The sequence below is a fragment of the Eschrichtius robustus genome, chromosome 3, assembly GCF_028021215.1.
Source record: "Eschrichtius robustus isolate mEscRob2 chromosome 3, mEscRob2.pri, whole genome shotgun sequence".
Lineage (NCBI taxonomy): Eukaryota > Metazoa > Chordata > Mammalia > Artiodactyla > Eschrichtiidae > Eschrichtius > Eschrichtius robustus.
The window spans coordinates 18,704,046-18,719,100 of record NC_090826.1 but is presented as its reverse complement, the minus strand read 5'-3'; the positions used below and the strand labels follow the sequence as shown (position 1 = coordinate 18,719,100).

Here is a 15,055-nt window from a genome sequence, read left to right as displayed (position 1 = left end):
AATATATTCACCAAGAGTTACTCTGTTCTCAAAGATGTTTATTCCAGTTGTAGTTGTTAGTGTAATTACAGATGTTAAACAATGAGGTGCCCCCGCCTATAAAAGAGAAGCTGAATCACAAGAATTGGGCTCCTTCACAAGTCTTTACTCCATTTACAAAGTGGTGGCCCACAGTAAAAGACTGAGAAGTGAATGCACACTGATGTTTCAAGTGAAACAAAAAGTTTATGCTAACACATTTCATGATTCTCCCCTTTAAGCATCTGGATCTGATGCCTAAGACTTTATCAGGAAGACAAAATAAGTAGTATCTTCATAAAAAGTTGGGCATACCAAATAACTTCAAGGTTTAAAAATACCTACGAAGGCAGCTATTAAATTAGAGAACCATTTAACAGCAATGAAAAGGTGGCCCAGGGACAACTGAACTCATTAGTCACAAGTGAGTAAATTATTGAGTTAACTTGTGCTCAAAATTCAAACTATGAACCACTGGCCAAGTACTGTGTCCAGTAGAGAAATGGTGGCTTCTGAATGTCACTGCTTCAGTGACCTGGTAAAGTATAGGCAAGACACGTTCCACTTTCACACCAAAGGGGGAGCAAACTGGATAAGAGTAACATTTCTCACAGATGATAACACAAAATTAATCCCTTTTGAGCACTATGTGCCTGGTACAAGTTTAAGCATTCTACAAGTATTAAACCGTTTAACCCTGAGGGATATAACCATTATTGCCTTCACGATACATACGGGGAAGCTGAGGCAGATTTATACACAGCTAATAAAATGCAGGGTGAGGAATCAAATCCATGCAATGTGTCTCAAAGACCACCCCCTTTCTCTACTTATAGTCTCACAAACTCTAGATTCTCATTTTAAAGGAAAACTCAGTCCAATATTTAACCCCAAGCACCACACCAAAGCCTCTGATCCCTTCAGACATCATTGCTGGTAAAACCTCTAGTGAAGAGCAGAATCGCTGAACAGAGGGGAGCCCTGCACCCCACTTTAACCAAGGCTCTAAATTCAAACCCAGCCCCAACCATTCCCTCCCCTCTACAGTCAGTTTCCACAGGGTCACCGCACCACAGCCTGTCAACAAGGGTGTGGTGAGCACAGACAGTGCTGCGAAGCTCTCAGGTTTGGATCTGCCAGGAAACACTGGCATCCAATCGGGGATGACAGGGTTGTTACCAGCTACTCCCATCGAAGCTTTAAGTGGCTTGAGGTCCAAGGACTTGAATATGGCCAGGCTCCTTTCACAGAACACACAACAGTAATTGTACATTTCACTGAAAACTTTTTATTAGCCTTTTGGATAGAAACGGGAATTTATTTGCCAGGAAGGATGATCCCATCATACTGAAAGAGAACAGATTTTATTTTTTCAGAACAGGTGGTTAACAGTGAAGATTGCAGCAATGGCTAACGTTCAAGAATTCAAATCAGGTACATGAACTTCGGCTTTGAATCCCATATCCCTAAACAGGAAGCTGGCCATCTTTAACAATTGCTACACTATGCTCAACTGCACTATACCCTGAGAAAAGGGGCTCCTATTAAAGCCGTATTCCTCCCCTTCCAGCTATCTGCATTCATGGGGCTGGGGAGAAAGCCTGGTTCTGGGTGTTCTTTTAAACCACCAACCCTGGAAGCCCATTTTCCAAGTTGCCCAAATGTTCCACCTTTAAAAGAGCTACCCACCAAAGGGTGCTAGACTTTGCATCCCCGTATCCCAACTCCATTCACCAACACCACATTCCACCACTTCACCTTAGACAGATCAAGCTTTACCTTCTGCTGGAACCAGCGCATGGCCTCCTCTTTGCTGATTCTGTGTTTGGCCCCAATGCAGCCTGTCCTGCGCTTCTTGTCTGCGATGCTGAAACCTGGCCTACCCAGCACCTGTCCCAGGAATAACCAACAGTCACCTAGCCAGCTCAGAGTCAAGAGCAGACAGACAAGACTCACACATTGGAGCGACTGAGCTTCAAGAGTTACCTGGTGGCCCAAGAGACCCATGATCGCCTTCCTATACACTACAGGTCTGCTCTGGAGGCTGCACTTGCAGCTCCTCCCCGCTCCCCTACCTAACTTCCAATGGTAGCTAAGGATTCACCGCTGCCCCCACACCTCAAAGCACTTTTATTTTAAAAAATAGCAAATAAATTTTACTTCAACATGTGCATTGTAGAAATCTTAAAATTTCAAGAAGCACAAAGAAATAACTAGTTCTCTCCTCTGCTTCAGCTCAAAAGTGCTTCTTAAAGGTTTGTCATCCCCCGTGAGCACCCAACTCTCACTACCATTTGTCTGGATGTTCAAATCTAGCAAGGAGAGTGCTGCCATCCTTCAGGTTCATACTAGTCAGGACTTCAGCATTTCGCCATTTATTTACTTTGATGGTTGGACCAAAACATTACAGTGACACAAATGGTCACGTCTACATTAAAATCCCCATCCTGAGCAAACAGCCCCCTCGTCAAACCTGCTTCCATGTCCTCTGGAGGGAAGCCACCCCATTCCCAGAGTCTAAGGGAAGAAGCAGGGAAAGAGCAGCCTCAGTGCAGCCAACCCAAACGCCAAATGCAACCCCAGTACACTCTCTCAAATTTTCAGTTCAGTGGCTGGATGGAACTGTTTCCTTCGCCCACCTTTGGGCAACATCAGTGCTTGCTAGATCCTAGACCGGAAACGTCACGGATCTTGCCCATCTAGTTCACAGTGCTGTATCCCCACACCTGCCACAAACGAGGTGTATCTTCCCAAGGGAGAGAAGACAGACGACACTCAAAGCCCCAACCCAACATGTCACCATCAAGCTAGCACATACGAAATAAAGGAGGAACAGATTCCGCTCTCACAGACCAGGAGGAGAAAAAATTAAGTATTCATACCACATAGAAGTCCAGGCCGTAGATACCAATGCTTGGGTCATATTTGATCCCCAGATCGATGTGTTCTTGGATCCCAAAGCCAAAGTTTCCAGTATCTGAGAAGTTATTTTTTCTTAACTCATACTCTCGCACCTGAGGAAAAAAAAACGCAGCAATCACTCCCTGTTAACTCAACCCCCCCAGTAACTAGCTCAGCCTGCAACACTCAGGACCCCCAAAACACAATTCAATGTAATTTGGCCAGGAACAAAATCTGATCTTCCCACTACACCAAATCACAGCTATGGATTTCATATAACTACTAACTTTCGAAGGGAAGGGAAAAACCCTTTAGAAGTTCAAAAGTCAGAAGACAGAACATTAAGTGTAACTACTACCCCGGTAACTGTGCGCTAACTTGGTGCTCTTCAGTATTATCCCACGGAGGGATCAGCCTCACCTTCAGACCTTTCTCCAGGATTTCTTCTGCCTTGGCCCCACGGACTGTGCAATGGACAGCAATTTTTTCATTTCTTCTGATGCCAAAGGATCTGACAGTGTATCTAGCTGCAGGCAGGGGTAACAAGGAGTCAGCTGTTGTCATACTCCCACTGCACTCCCCTCTTCCCCAGAAAATCAACTCTATGACTCCAAAGAGACATTAAGTATCCATCCACATTCTAAAGTGGTGGTGTTCTAATCAGTGTCAACTTGTATCAGTTAATCAGATTCAATTCTAACACAGAAACAGATTTTCCAGCTTCAAGTCACTCAGCCATACTCGAGCAATTAAGACCTCAGAGCCATAATGTCAAAGTCTCAGGAAGGGCAAGTTCACAACCAGTATAAGCTAAAGGAAAATGACCATGCATTCTACTAATAATGTTTATTAATAATAGCTAATATTTGCTAAAACCTTATTGTATCCCCATTTTACAGAAGCCGTGAAAGGTTAACTTGCACAAGATCAGTTGGTAGTAAGAGGCAGGCTGAGACTCCAAGGACTTGCCATATTCCATTACCCCAAAGCAATGAAACTCTAAAAACAAAAAATGTAACAACAGTAATGCCTACGCTGTGCTTGGTATGCAGAAGGCATTTCATATAACATATTCTGTCCCCCGCGATCTTGTAATGCAAATACTACCATCCCCTGCATGCAAATAAGGAAGCTGAGGCCCAGAGAAGCCGAAGTCACAGACTAGCAAGTGATGGAGCCAGGATGTGAACTAGATTAGTCTAGGGACACGGCCCTGTTCTAATTGTAGCCTATGTAACCCTAACTGCTAATCAAGCCAAATACCATTTTCTGCATTCCCAACATTTCCACGCTACCTCATACTCTCGTTACTTGCAAAAATCTCTACTTGGGCTAGTCTTAGCTGAATCCCGGCTCATACGAAATCTGGTATTCCAATACCACTCCTATGGTGGAAGGGAGATACTTCCTGGGAAGCTCAGGAAGGCAATGCTTTAACGAGATATCAACTGTCACCTTCAAAATGGGTACAAAACAGGCTTGACAGCAGGCGAGGTTAGAAACATCCGGACATCTCCAGCCGCCAGCCCTCTCCCTGCCGGCCACGACTCACCTTTGGAGAACACAGGGGTCTGGCCTGTGAGCTGCTCCAGCACCTTGGCTGCCCGGGTCAGCCTGTCTCCACTCTCCCCCACGCAGATGTTGAGGCAGAGCTTGCGGATGCGAAGTTCCCGCATGGGGTTCTCCTTCTCCCCTTGATCCTGCTGCAACAGGGAAGCGCAGCCGTCAACACACACAACCCCGCCAGAGCTGCCAGCCTAATATTTATACACAGCGCATTTCCGCTCATCCCAAATAGTCCCGAAAGCCCTAAAGGTTCAAGAATTATCACCATGTTTGTGTGGGAGGCACCGAGGAAGACATCTCGGGGTCTTGTTTCTCCTTCCCCCACGCACGGAACGGGTGAACAGAAACAGGACAGGTTCCGAGTGGAAAAGCTACAGACAATGAGGGTGATTCACCCTAAGGGGCTCAAAGTGTAAGGTGACGGAGGGCGCCCCGTTACACGGCCGGTGAGGGGTGAGTAAACAGCACGTGGCTGGGCAGCTCCCCGACCCCATTCGGAAGCCGTACAGTGGCTGCGGCCGAAGCCTGGCCCCTGCCCCGAGGAGGAACCGGCTGAGGCTCCCCAGCATCGGGCAAGTTTCAAGACCCGAGGCCCAGCAACAGGTCCGAACCCCGCGTCCCAGACACCCCTCCGATCGCTCCACTGGCCCTCGCTGCAGCCTGCGGGCCGTGCTTCTGGGCCTCCCGCGGCTGCCCCGAGCCTGCTCCTGGGAGGATGGGAGGAAGGTGACTGGGTCCAGCTCCGCGCCCTCGGCTCCTATGGCTCTGCCAGTTTCGGCACGGCCGGCATTGCGGGCTCCGTTCTCCTCGGGCGGCGGGCGAGGTAACCCCCGCAGGCTCCGCCGGCCGTGGATGGAAGCGGATGAAGGGAAGCAAACCCAGGCCTCGGTTACTCACCGCCATGACGGAAAACAGGAAGAGAAAGTGAGACTTCTGAGCCAGGGCCTTATGGGCCAGGAGGCGGGCCCTTTTCCCAGGCTAACCAGCGAGATGAGGGAGAGGAAGAGAGGCGCGTCCGGAGCCGCGTAGAGTCGGCTTCCCCCTCGTGGACACAGATGTCAACTGCAGGCGACGCTGACTGACCACTGGGGCTTGGGCTTTTCCAAAAGCCGGTTTTTAAAGCTCCCTGAACTGGCATTTCCTTGAATTTCCGGTCCCCAGGGACGCTGTTCCCTCCCACAGCCTCAGGTACGGGTGGTTCTTGCGTGTTGAGACTGCCAGAATACACTGTCAGTTATGCAAATTATGAAGTAACAGTTTTACTCTGTAACAGTGTAAACAAATGGCATTTAAATATTTAAATAGTAGTTAGAACAGAGTGTTGGCTTAAGAGTCCTGAGCTGTGAAGACAGGCAGATGTGGTCCTGTCTTGGCTAGCTCAGTAGCTATGAGATCTTGGGCAGGTTACTAATTATATCTCCTTCAGCCTCAGTTTCCCTCAGCTTTAAAATGGGTACTTATATCACTCGAGGTTGTTGTGAAAATTAAATGAGGTAATAATAATAATAATAACAATAATAATATAGTGGGTTATTCTTATGAATGTAAACCCACTATATTCAAGCAACCCCCTCCCCCCAAAAAGTGTTAGACATGGTACATAATCAAGAGAGGGTCATCCTGCAGGCACAAAGATGGCTTACGGATTAGTCTCTGACAGACAAGTACTCCAACCTCAGACAGTAACAGGCCTCCCTGGTTTGTGCTAAATCCTCGTCAGCAGGACCCAAGGGGGTGCTGTGCCAGGATCCACACCCCAGACAGAAGCTGGCCGTGAGTCAGGGGGTTTCTTTGACAGAGACAAATGGAGAAAGGAGAACATACAGGGCTTTGGTGGAAAAGGAGTGAAGGGGCTTTCTTCTACAGCCATAATTCCTTCTCTCATCCCCGTGGGGGAGGTAGAAGCCCCCAGGTTCTCCTTGTATCATCCTTAGGGACGAAAGGACACTTCTGGGAGGACACTTCTGATGGAGGAAAGCAAAGAGAAAAGGCCCATCCTCTGAGCCTTGTCTACCAAGCACCCAGCACTAGTCCAGAGCAGGGACCTCAGGCAGACCCCTAGGATGGGCAGAGCCAAGCAAGGGACTGCTCCAAAACTCCAGAGATGTGACAGCTGGATGTGGCACATGATCCTTCATTTTCTGTTCCTATAAATCACATTATTGGACCCACTGACAAAATCTGTAGACTTCAGAAATGTATGCATGGTAATTTAATGCTTGACCTGATTATGTGAGCTTGGTTACATAAGAGACTGTCCTTAGGTTTAAGAAATATACATCCAGGGACTTCCCTGGTGGCGCAGTGGATAAGACTCCATGCTCCCAATGCAGGGGGCCCAGGTTCGATCCCTGGTCAGGGAACTAGATCCCACAAGCATGCTGCACCTAAGAGTTCGCATGCCACAACTAAGGAGCCTGCCTGCTGCAACTAAGGAGATGGCAAGCCACGACTAAGACCTGGTGCAACCAAGTAAATAATAATAATTTTTAAAAACTCAGTAAACTTTCAAACTACTTGCTATTAAAAAAGAAAAAAAGAAATACACATTCGGTATTTGGAGGAAAGGGGCAGCATATCTGCAGTTTATTATCAAATGGTTCAGAAAAAAATGTATATTTAGAGGGAAAAGGATAAAGCAAATGTGGTAAATTTAAGATTTGGAGAATCTGGATGAAGGATACGTGGGACTTCTTGCAACTTCTCTGTAAGTCTGAAATCATCAAAGTAGAGAAAATAATTTCAGGGAAACATGTACCTAGGAAGATACATAAAAGCTTATCCTCAAGAACTGCCATCTCATTCCCTCCCACTACAATTTTTCTCCAGGCGAGTCGCTTGACAGCAATACCCACAGGTGGTAATGAGGAATAGCTAATTGATACTGATATGCCGTGCCCAGTAGGTACCAACTCACTCAAACTTCAACATCCCTGTGGAGGCAAATACTATTGTTTTCCCATTTTATAGATGGGCACACAAGGCACACAGAGGTTCAGTAACGTTTATAGACACTATTTAAGTCGGGGGTCTAACACCAGAGTCCAGTCCTGTTCTAGGAACTGATGAACTAAGCCAGGGCCAAAAGCTGCCCCCGGCTTCCTCCTTTACGCCTTTTCCTCCCTGTGACCCCAGCTCTGTGGTTCTTGCACCAGTCAGGCCCCCAGGAGGAAGGCAGAGGGGCAGAATGAGACCCAGCACCCCTCTGCTTCCTCCTTGCTTGAGACATCCAGGTCAGTAGAAGCAGAGGCAAAATGACTTGTGCTTTATCCCCATGCCTGAAACTCATCAGCAAAAAGAAAACCCAGTTAGCAGGGGCAGGTTTAGGACAGCCCAGGCAAGAGAAGAGCAAGTCCAAGTCTTCTTGAGCCACTCTTTCCCCAGGTGTGGCTCTGCCTGGGCTGCCCCTGGCCTGGAGGGGCCTGAGTAGCCATCACCACTCACTTCTTGGTGGCTTTTATGGTCGCCTTGGTGACTCTGCCTCAAGTAGCTGCTTTTTTCTCCACGGCTTTGGTGACCTGGCAGCCTGACATTTAGCACAGAGCCTAGCACAGAGTAGGAAGTGCCATTCCCTGTGTATTGAGTTCAGAAAGCTCTTGTGCTTCAAGCCCAGTCATGCCTAAGATAACTGGGGAGTCTAAGATTGGGGAATCTGAGCCTTTGGGTTCAATAGGCTCCATCAGTAGTGCTGGTAATCCACTAGGTTTGAAAACCACTGCGCCAGAGAGTAGTGGAAGGAAAAAAAGTCCCCACTACTCTCTTTACTGTTCACCTTCTCTAGGTCAGTGCTTCTCAGACTTTGATGTGCACCTCGGTTACCTGGAGATCTTGTTAAAATGAAGATTTGAATTCAGCAGGTCTGGATGGAGCCTGAGATTCTGCATTTCTAACCAACTCCCAGGGGATTCCCATGCTGCTGGTGCACAGACCACACTTTGAGTTAGCAAGGCTCTAAAGTGGCCCCTGCCTTCCTGTGTGACACTAGGCAAGCTGCTTTCCCTTTCTGGGCCCTTCTAACCTGGCACTCAGATCCTCTGACCAGGTTCTGCTTCCCGGCTCAGGTGTGACACATTGGCCAACTGGCTCCCTGGAGCTGGGAGGAGGAGGGAGCAGCCCCGGTAGCCAGTTGCTGTTGGGCCTTACCAAGGGGTGGGTCCTCAGGGAAGCTTTCCATGCACATGGGATTGCTCAGAATCATCTGGGTGATGCCTGCCTCCCCAGACTTCAGGGCTTTAGGGTTGTCTTCCAGCTTCTTGCCTGAGTGCCGGTCAAGCTTCTCTCTCAGCTCTGCAAACTTGCAGGTGATGGGCGCTGTGGCAGTCCAGAACTGGTGAGTAGCCAGCTGCAATGCTGCCAGGATGGTTGAAGATGATCACCTGGAACTGGGGGGAAGTGGGGGGGAACGGGGGATGAGGAGGGTATTAGCCAAGCATCCTTCAAAGGAGGTGGCTCTAACCAGCTAAGGGGTCAGCTACCTTGGACACAATTTAAATCATAGTGAATATTTGAATGTTTATAGGGTATACCAAGTTCCGTGCAAAGCAAATCTCATTCATTTCAGTTTAATGTTCACAGCAGGGAGGCTGTGTAACCCAAAATTTCATAGCGAGGAAGTGGCAGAGCTGGGTATAAATGATGTCTATGAGTGATAGATATTATTATGTGTACTACTTCCCCCCACCTTCTAGAAAAATGGATTATAATAATAGCTACTTAACTTGTTAGGTGGCCCCAGGTCAGCTGTTTTATACATCACCTCATTTAATAATCCCAAGATCACTGCAAGGTAGTCCTAGCCTCCACATGCACAAAGAAGAATGTGCGAGGGACTTCCCTGGTGGCGCAGTGGTTAAGAATCCGCCTGCCGATGCAGGGGACACAGGTTCGATCCATGGTCCGGGAAGATCCCACATGCCTCGGAGCAGCTAAGCCCGTGCGCCACAACTACTGAGCCCAAGCGCCTAGAGCCCGTGCTCCACAACGAGAGGAGCCACTGCAATGAGAAGCCCATGCACCGCAAAGAAGAGTAGCCCCCGCTCGCCGGAACTAGAGAAAGCCCGCGTGCAGCAACAAAGACCCGGCGCAGCCAAAACTAAATAAATAAATTAATTTAAAAAAAAAGAAGAGTGTGCTAGACATTGCATTAAGAAAGGGTTTCATGGGACTTCCCTGGCAGTCCAGTGGTTAAGACTCGTGCTTGCACTGCAGGGGGTGCGGGTTTGTAGAGGGAGCTAAGATCCCACATGGCATGTGGCGTGGCCAAATTGAAAGAAAAAAGAAAGGGCTTCATATTCTGACTCTGGGCCAAGGAAACACCTGAGAGGTCCAAGCATACAGATTCCCAGGTTCCACACAAACCTACTGAATCAGAACCACTAGGGAGAGTTCTAGGAATCTGAATTTTTGAAACACTTCCCCAGTGATTTCTAACGCATTTGGTTTGAGAACTACTGCTTTAAGGCATCAAGATCGTACTTTGGAAACTAACCAGATCAGCAAAATGCATCATCTCGTTCAAGGGCAAACAGCAAATACACTGCAGAGTCAGGGTACTAACCCAGACTGTCTGACTGTACCTACACTGCTGACAAGCGCCCAGCATGGAGCCTGTGCTCAGTGACCACTTCCTGAATGACCCAGTGACCCATCCTGTTCTCAGGACGGTATGGCCACTTCAGGAGGACACCCGTAAGTGGGCTTTCTCACCCGGGAGAGGAAGCTCCCATCCCTAAGGGCAGGTCATTCTTGCTGTCCCCTGCCACGTTGCCCTGCCTGATGTCCTTTAAGGACACGTTCTTCACATTGAAGCCCATGTTGTCACCAGGCAGGGACTCAGCCAGGGCCTTGCGGTGCATCTCCACAGACTTGACCTTGGCGGTGATGTTGCAGGGGGCAAAGATCACCACCATGCCCGGCTTGAGGATGCCAGTTTCTACTTGGCCCACGGGCACGGTGCCAATACCTGGAGGGACAGAGAAACCAGACCCTAGTGGGCCCTCAACCCCAAGTACCCCCACCCAGCATGTGCTCACCCCCAGTCTTGTAGACATCCTGCAGGGACAGCCGCAGGGGCTTCTCTATAGGGCAGGCAGGCGGCATGATGGAGTCCAACGCTTCTAGTAGCGTCGTGCCTACCACGTTCCCTTCCTTCCTGATAATTTTCCAGCTTCGGAACCAGGGCATCTGGAAAAGCCACCAAATGTGCACCTTACTCAGCCCTGAGAAAGCCTGTCCCAGGTACCAGCCCGCACTTAACATGGGACCTCAAGGAATTTCTTTAAGCATTCTGAGCCTGGGCTTCCTCATCTGTGAAACGGCAATATCACTGCCTACTGGCAGACCAGTGTAAAGACACAAAAGACCACACAGTCCACCAAGCACAATACTTGGTACGTACTATGTGCCCACTAAATGGTGGCAATTACTCCAGATCTCGCAGGCATTGCCCCTGAGTTGAGCCCATACGTTTTAGGAAGCAGAGATTCCTAGAATCTGAACAGCCCTTACATCTCATTCCATCTGCTCATTATACAGATGGGGAAACTGAGGTCCAGAGAAGAGAAAGGACATGTTAATGTTCAGCAAAGTTAAGTAAACATTAGTAATAAGAACGAAAACAAGACTCAAATACTCTTAACACTCATACCTTCTAAAGACTAAGATGCTTCCCAACCGAAGTACCCTAAAGAATGTGCTACAACATGCGAAGACCAAGGAAGCAGACTTATAAGCAAGGGCACATTATTGAGTAAAAGACCTTCTGGGAAGATGACTTTCAGTATGACGGTGCATTGTGTGCAGGCCTTTTTTTTTTTTTTTTTAATTTTTATTTATTTATTTATGGCCGTGTTGGGTCTTCGTTTCTGTGCGAGGGCTTTCTCTAGTTGCGGCAAGTGGGGACCACTCTTCATCGTGGTGCACGGGCCTCTCACTATCGCGGCCTCTCTTGTTGCGGAGCACAGGCTCCAGGCGCGCAGGCTCAGCAATTGTGGCTCACGGGCCTAGTCGCTCCGCGGCATGTGGGATCTTCCCAGACCAGGGCTCGAACCCGTGTTCCCTGCATTGGCAGGCAGATTCTCAACCACTGCGCCACCAGGGAAGCCCATGTGCAGGCCTTTTAAGCAGACGTTGTATTTACTCCTCTAAAAACCCTACCCAAAGCTCATCAGAGACATCATCTTTGCCTTCAAAGATTTATCAGTTAACTGGAAATCCAGCACAGAGGACATACAGAAAGAATCAAGGTGGTTGATATTAAGGGCCAGGTGGGCTGACCAAGAGCTGGTCAGCACTTGGACCTTATAGGTCAGGCAGACAATTGGAATCCTGATGAAGTTCCTCCTTTCAGCCGTAGGTCCTTGAGCAAATGTCTAGGCTTTGAAACTTCAGTATCCCACCTGTATCAAAGGAAACACCGGCCCCTACCACAGCACTGTAGAGAGGGGTAGGTGCCCTGGCCCTGAGGGCACTCACAGCAAGCTCTGTGAACTCTCAGTTCTTAGTGAGACTCTCAGAAGGGGAAGAGGCAACAACTGCCATGGGTGAAAGGGTGAGGAAGGGGCATCAGGGAAGGTTTTGGTGGATGGGGAAGAAGGCTCCAGTCAAGGAAGCCTTCTTCCACGGAAGAGAAGCAAAGCTATGCAGTACAGAAGCCACACAGAACACATCTCGCCTCATGGACTCAAAAATTAGTGGCCCAAGGAAGAAGGCTACCATTTCTATTAACACGCAACTCTTACAGAGGATGGGGGAGAGGGGAGAGGTAGGAGGCTTTGAAAAAATTTAATAAGCAATTTTGTATAAATAATTCAGACTTGTAAAAAAAATAAAAGTATTCCTTCTTTTTCCAGAGGGGATAATTGAGGGTCAGAAGTAGGTTGCCAAAGGACCGATGACTGGCAGATGGCTAAACCAGGAGTTGATAATGAGGCCAACTCTTTATCAAACACCAGCCTCTCAATGAGGATGAGCTCTTCAATTAATTTGATGAACTTGGCAACTCACTTAGCTCTGTGCCAACTCACAGACCTGCACAGCCTTTGAGGTTGGCATCATCTCCATCTTAAAGCTGGGGAAACCGAGGAGTTCAATGTCACAGGTATTTGAGAGCTGAGTCTAAACTCCAAGTCTACCATCTAGTCCACTGGCTGCATGCTTTGTTCTTTTAGCATCTAGAACATGGTAGGTGCCTAATAAATGCTCGAAAGGACGTGAGCGTGAAACTCCCTTATCTTACTAGCTGAAGTGTGTAACAAACCTCAGGATGTGGGTGGGACTTCTTTGGTGGCACAGTAGTTAAGAATCCGCTTGCCAATACAGGGGACACAGGTTTGATCCCTGGTCCGGGAAGATCCCACGTGCTGTGGAGCAACTAAGCCCGCGCAACACAACTGCTGAGCCTGCGCTCTGGAGCCTGCAAGCCACAACTACTGAGCCCACGTGCCACAACTACTGAAGCTCGCATGCCTAGAGCCCACGTGCTGCAACTACTGAAGTCCGTGCGCCTAGAGCCTGTGCTCTGCAACAAGAGAAACCACTGCAATGAGAAGCCCGCGCACCGCAACGAAGAGTAGCCCCCACTCACCACAACTAGAGAAAAGCCCGCACGCGGCAACTAAGACCCAACGCAGCCAAAAACAAAAAACAAAAAACCAAACAAAAATGTCGGCATGGGGAAACAGGCATCAAAAGCTTCAGATTTGTCATTTTAGATGAGTCCCCTTTTACCACTAACGCACTCTTACCTTGTCCCTTTACCTTTTAGATTTTTCTCAGCACTTGTCATCATACATGATATTATTCCCCACCCCCAACACACACACACACACACACACACACACACACACACACACACACACACAAAAGACTGAGTGCTGTGAGCAGAGCTGCTTCTTATTCACTGTGGTACCCTCAGCACCAAGCACAGTGCCCTGTGTGCAAAAGTTCAAATACCGTCCAAAGGAACACATTGCCAATGGCAGTTCTAATCTTTCTCAAGGGCAATTGGGCAGGATATGTCAGAAGACTCCAAAATAATGCCAACCCTTTGTTTCATTAGGGATTATACTAATTAAGTTATTGAGGACACGTGCAAAGATTTATTTACCAAAATGCTTATGGCAATTTTAAATAAAATTAGAAACAGTATTCTTAGAAGTTCATGACCTTGGGCTATTCCTTAACTGTGTCTCAGTTTTCTTACTTCACATGGGAATAAAATGCCTTCTTCATGGGGTTTTGTATGTGTGAAGTGCTTAGTCTGGTATCTGTCACATAGTAATTACTTCTATCATTAATCACGATTTTCATTTAATAATGGATATGGCTAAACAAAATACTGTATTTTGAGGTTCAATACAAAACACACCCATTAACTATTGAACATGTTTAAAATATTTATCTATTTATCTATTTAGTTGTGCCAGGTCTTAGTTGTGGCACGCGGGATCTTCATTGTGACATGCAGCATCTTTAGTTGCGGCATGCGGGCTCTTTTTTAGTTGCGGCACGTGGGACCTTTAGCTGTCATACAGAATCTTTTAGTTGCAGCATGGGGGCTCTTAGCTGCAGCATGTGGGATCTAGTTCCCTGACCAGGGATCAAACCTGGGCCCCCTCATTGGGAGCGTGGAGTCTTAACCACTGGACCACCAGGGAAGTCCCTGAACATGTTTAAATGGCAAGGAAATTTTAAAAATTAGAAGTGTTATAGAATATTATGTTTAGTTTGAGTCCAGCTGTGAACGTCGAGAAAGAACTACATGAAAACTAGGTTATCTGTTAAGCCATGGGATTGCAGTTTATGCTTCATATCTGCATGAAATGCTCCTTGTAAAAAGTTAGACATTACTTTTATAGTCAGAAAAAGATAGCTATGTACATGGGGAGCAAAAAGCTTAAGAATCCTCAAGTCAGTTATAGAAAAGGTAGGCTTTAGGCAAATGCAATAAGTAGTAGCAGTTAGCGCTTGAGCGCCAACTGTTTGTGTGAACAGATGCCCATGTGGAGTCTCCCAGGTAATTCCCACAACCCCGTGAAGTGAGTCCTAAGTCCCAGAGCATTAATACCTCACTCGTCCCTTTACTGTGGGCAAGGGATGGAAATGGGGCTTGAACCCAGGTCTGATGCTAGAGCTAGACTTCCTTAGTAGGGTGACACTCATCTAGGAATGTTAAACCTTACTAGATTCTGGGATCCACGGGCACAGTGACTATATCTTAGACATTTATATTACTCCCATAACTGCCTAACCCATCTTGAGAGGTAGGATAGCTTAGACGCAGTGAGCGTGGGCTAGAATTCTACACTCCGCTAGCACTACCCAACAGAACTTTCTGCAATGACAGAAGTGTTTCATAACTGCACTGTCCAATATGGTAACCACATATGGTTGTTGGGTACTTGAAGTGTAGCTAATGCAACTAAGGAACTGCATTTACTTGATTTAATAATTTAAATAGCCACATATAATCAGTGGCCACCATATTGGACAGTGCAGCTCTATGCTTACTAGTCACGTAGTCTTGAGTTACCTCTGTTTGTTCCTCTGTAAAATGGGAGTCAAATCATGT

At 47.5% G+C, this 15,055-nt stretch overlaps 1 protein-coding gene and 1 pseudogene across 3 annotated transcripts; both read right to left on the bottom strand.

The window, feature by feature from the left end:
• Positions 1-1,283: 1,283 nt before the first annotated feature.
• On the bottom strand, positions 1,284-5,461 carry RPL11 (ribosomal protein L11). 3 transcript variants are annotated; one of them, XM_068539146.1, is made up of 6 exons: positions 5,383-5,457; positions 4,472-4,622; positions 3,340-3,446; positions 2,901-3,032; positions 1,798-1,908; positions 1,284-1,365 (listed from the first exon to the last, which is right to left on the bottom strand). In XM_068539146.1, exons 1-6 carry the CDS (start codon positions 5,386-5,388, stop codon positions 1,336-1,338), a joined length of 537 nt encoding a protein of 178 aa, XP_068395247.1. In that variant the 5' UTR covers positions 5,389-5,457; the 3' UTR covers positions 1,284-1,335. The 3 variants fall into 3 exon arrangements, with proteins under 3 accessions (XP_068395247.1, XP_068395245.1, XP_068395246.1); XM_068539144.1 differs by having other exon boundaries at positions 1,284-1,908; positions 5,383-5,461; XM_068539145.1 differs by lacking the exon at positions 5,383-5,457 and adding an exon at positions 4,751-4,773 and having other exon boundaries at positions 1,284-1,908.
• Positions 5,462-7,089: 1,628 nt separating this feature from the next.
• LOC137761953 (elongation factor 1-alpha 1-like) overlaps positions 7,090-15,055 on the bottom strand; it is a 34,159-nt pseudogene continuing 26,193 nt past the window's right edge.

Bases quoted from the DNA above. Each gene is read 5' to 3' on its own strand.
- RPL11 (XM_068539144.1), bottom strand. The intron at 3,447-4,471 runs GTGAGTCGTGGC...CCCTGCCTGCAG, and splicing joins GACCCCTGTGTTCTCCAAAG to CTAGATACACTGTCAGATCC. The intron at 1,909-2,900 runs GTATGAATACTT...TTCCTGGGACAG, and splicing joins ACGGCCTGGACTTCTATGTG to GTGCTGGGTAGGCCAGGTTT.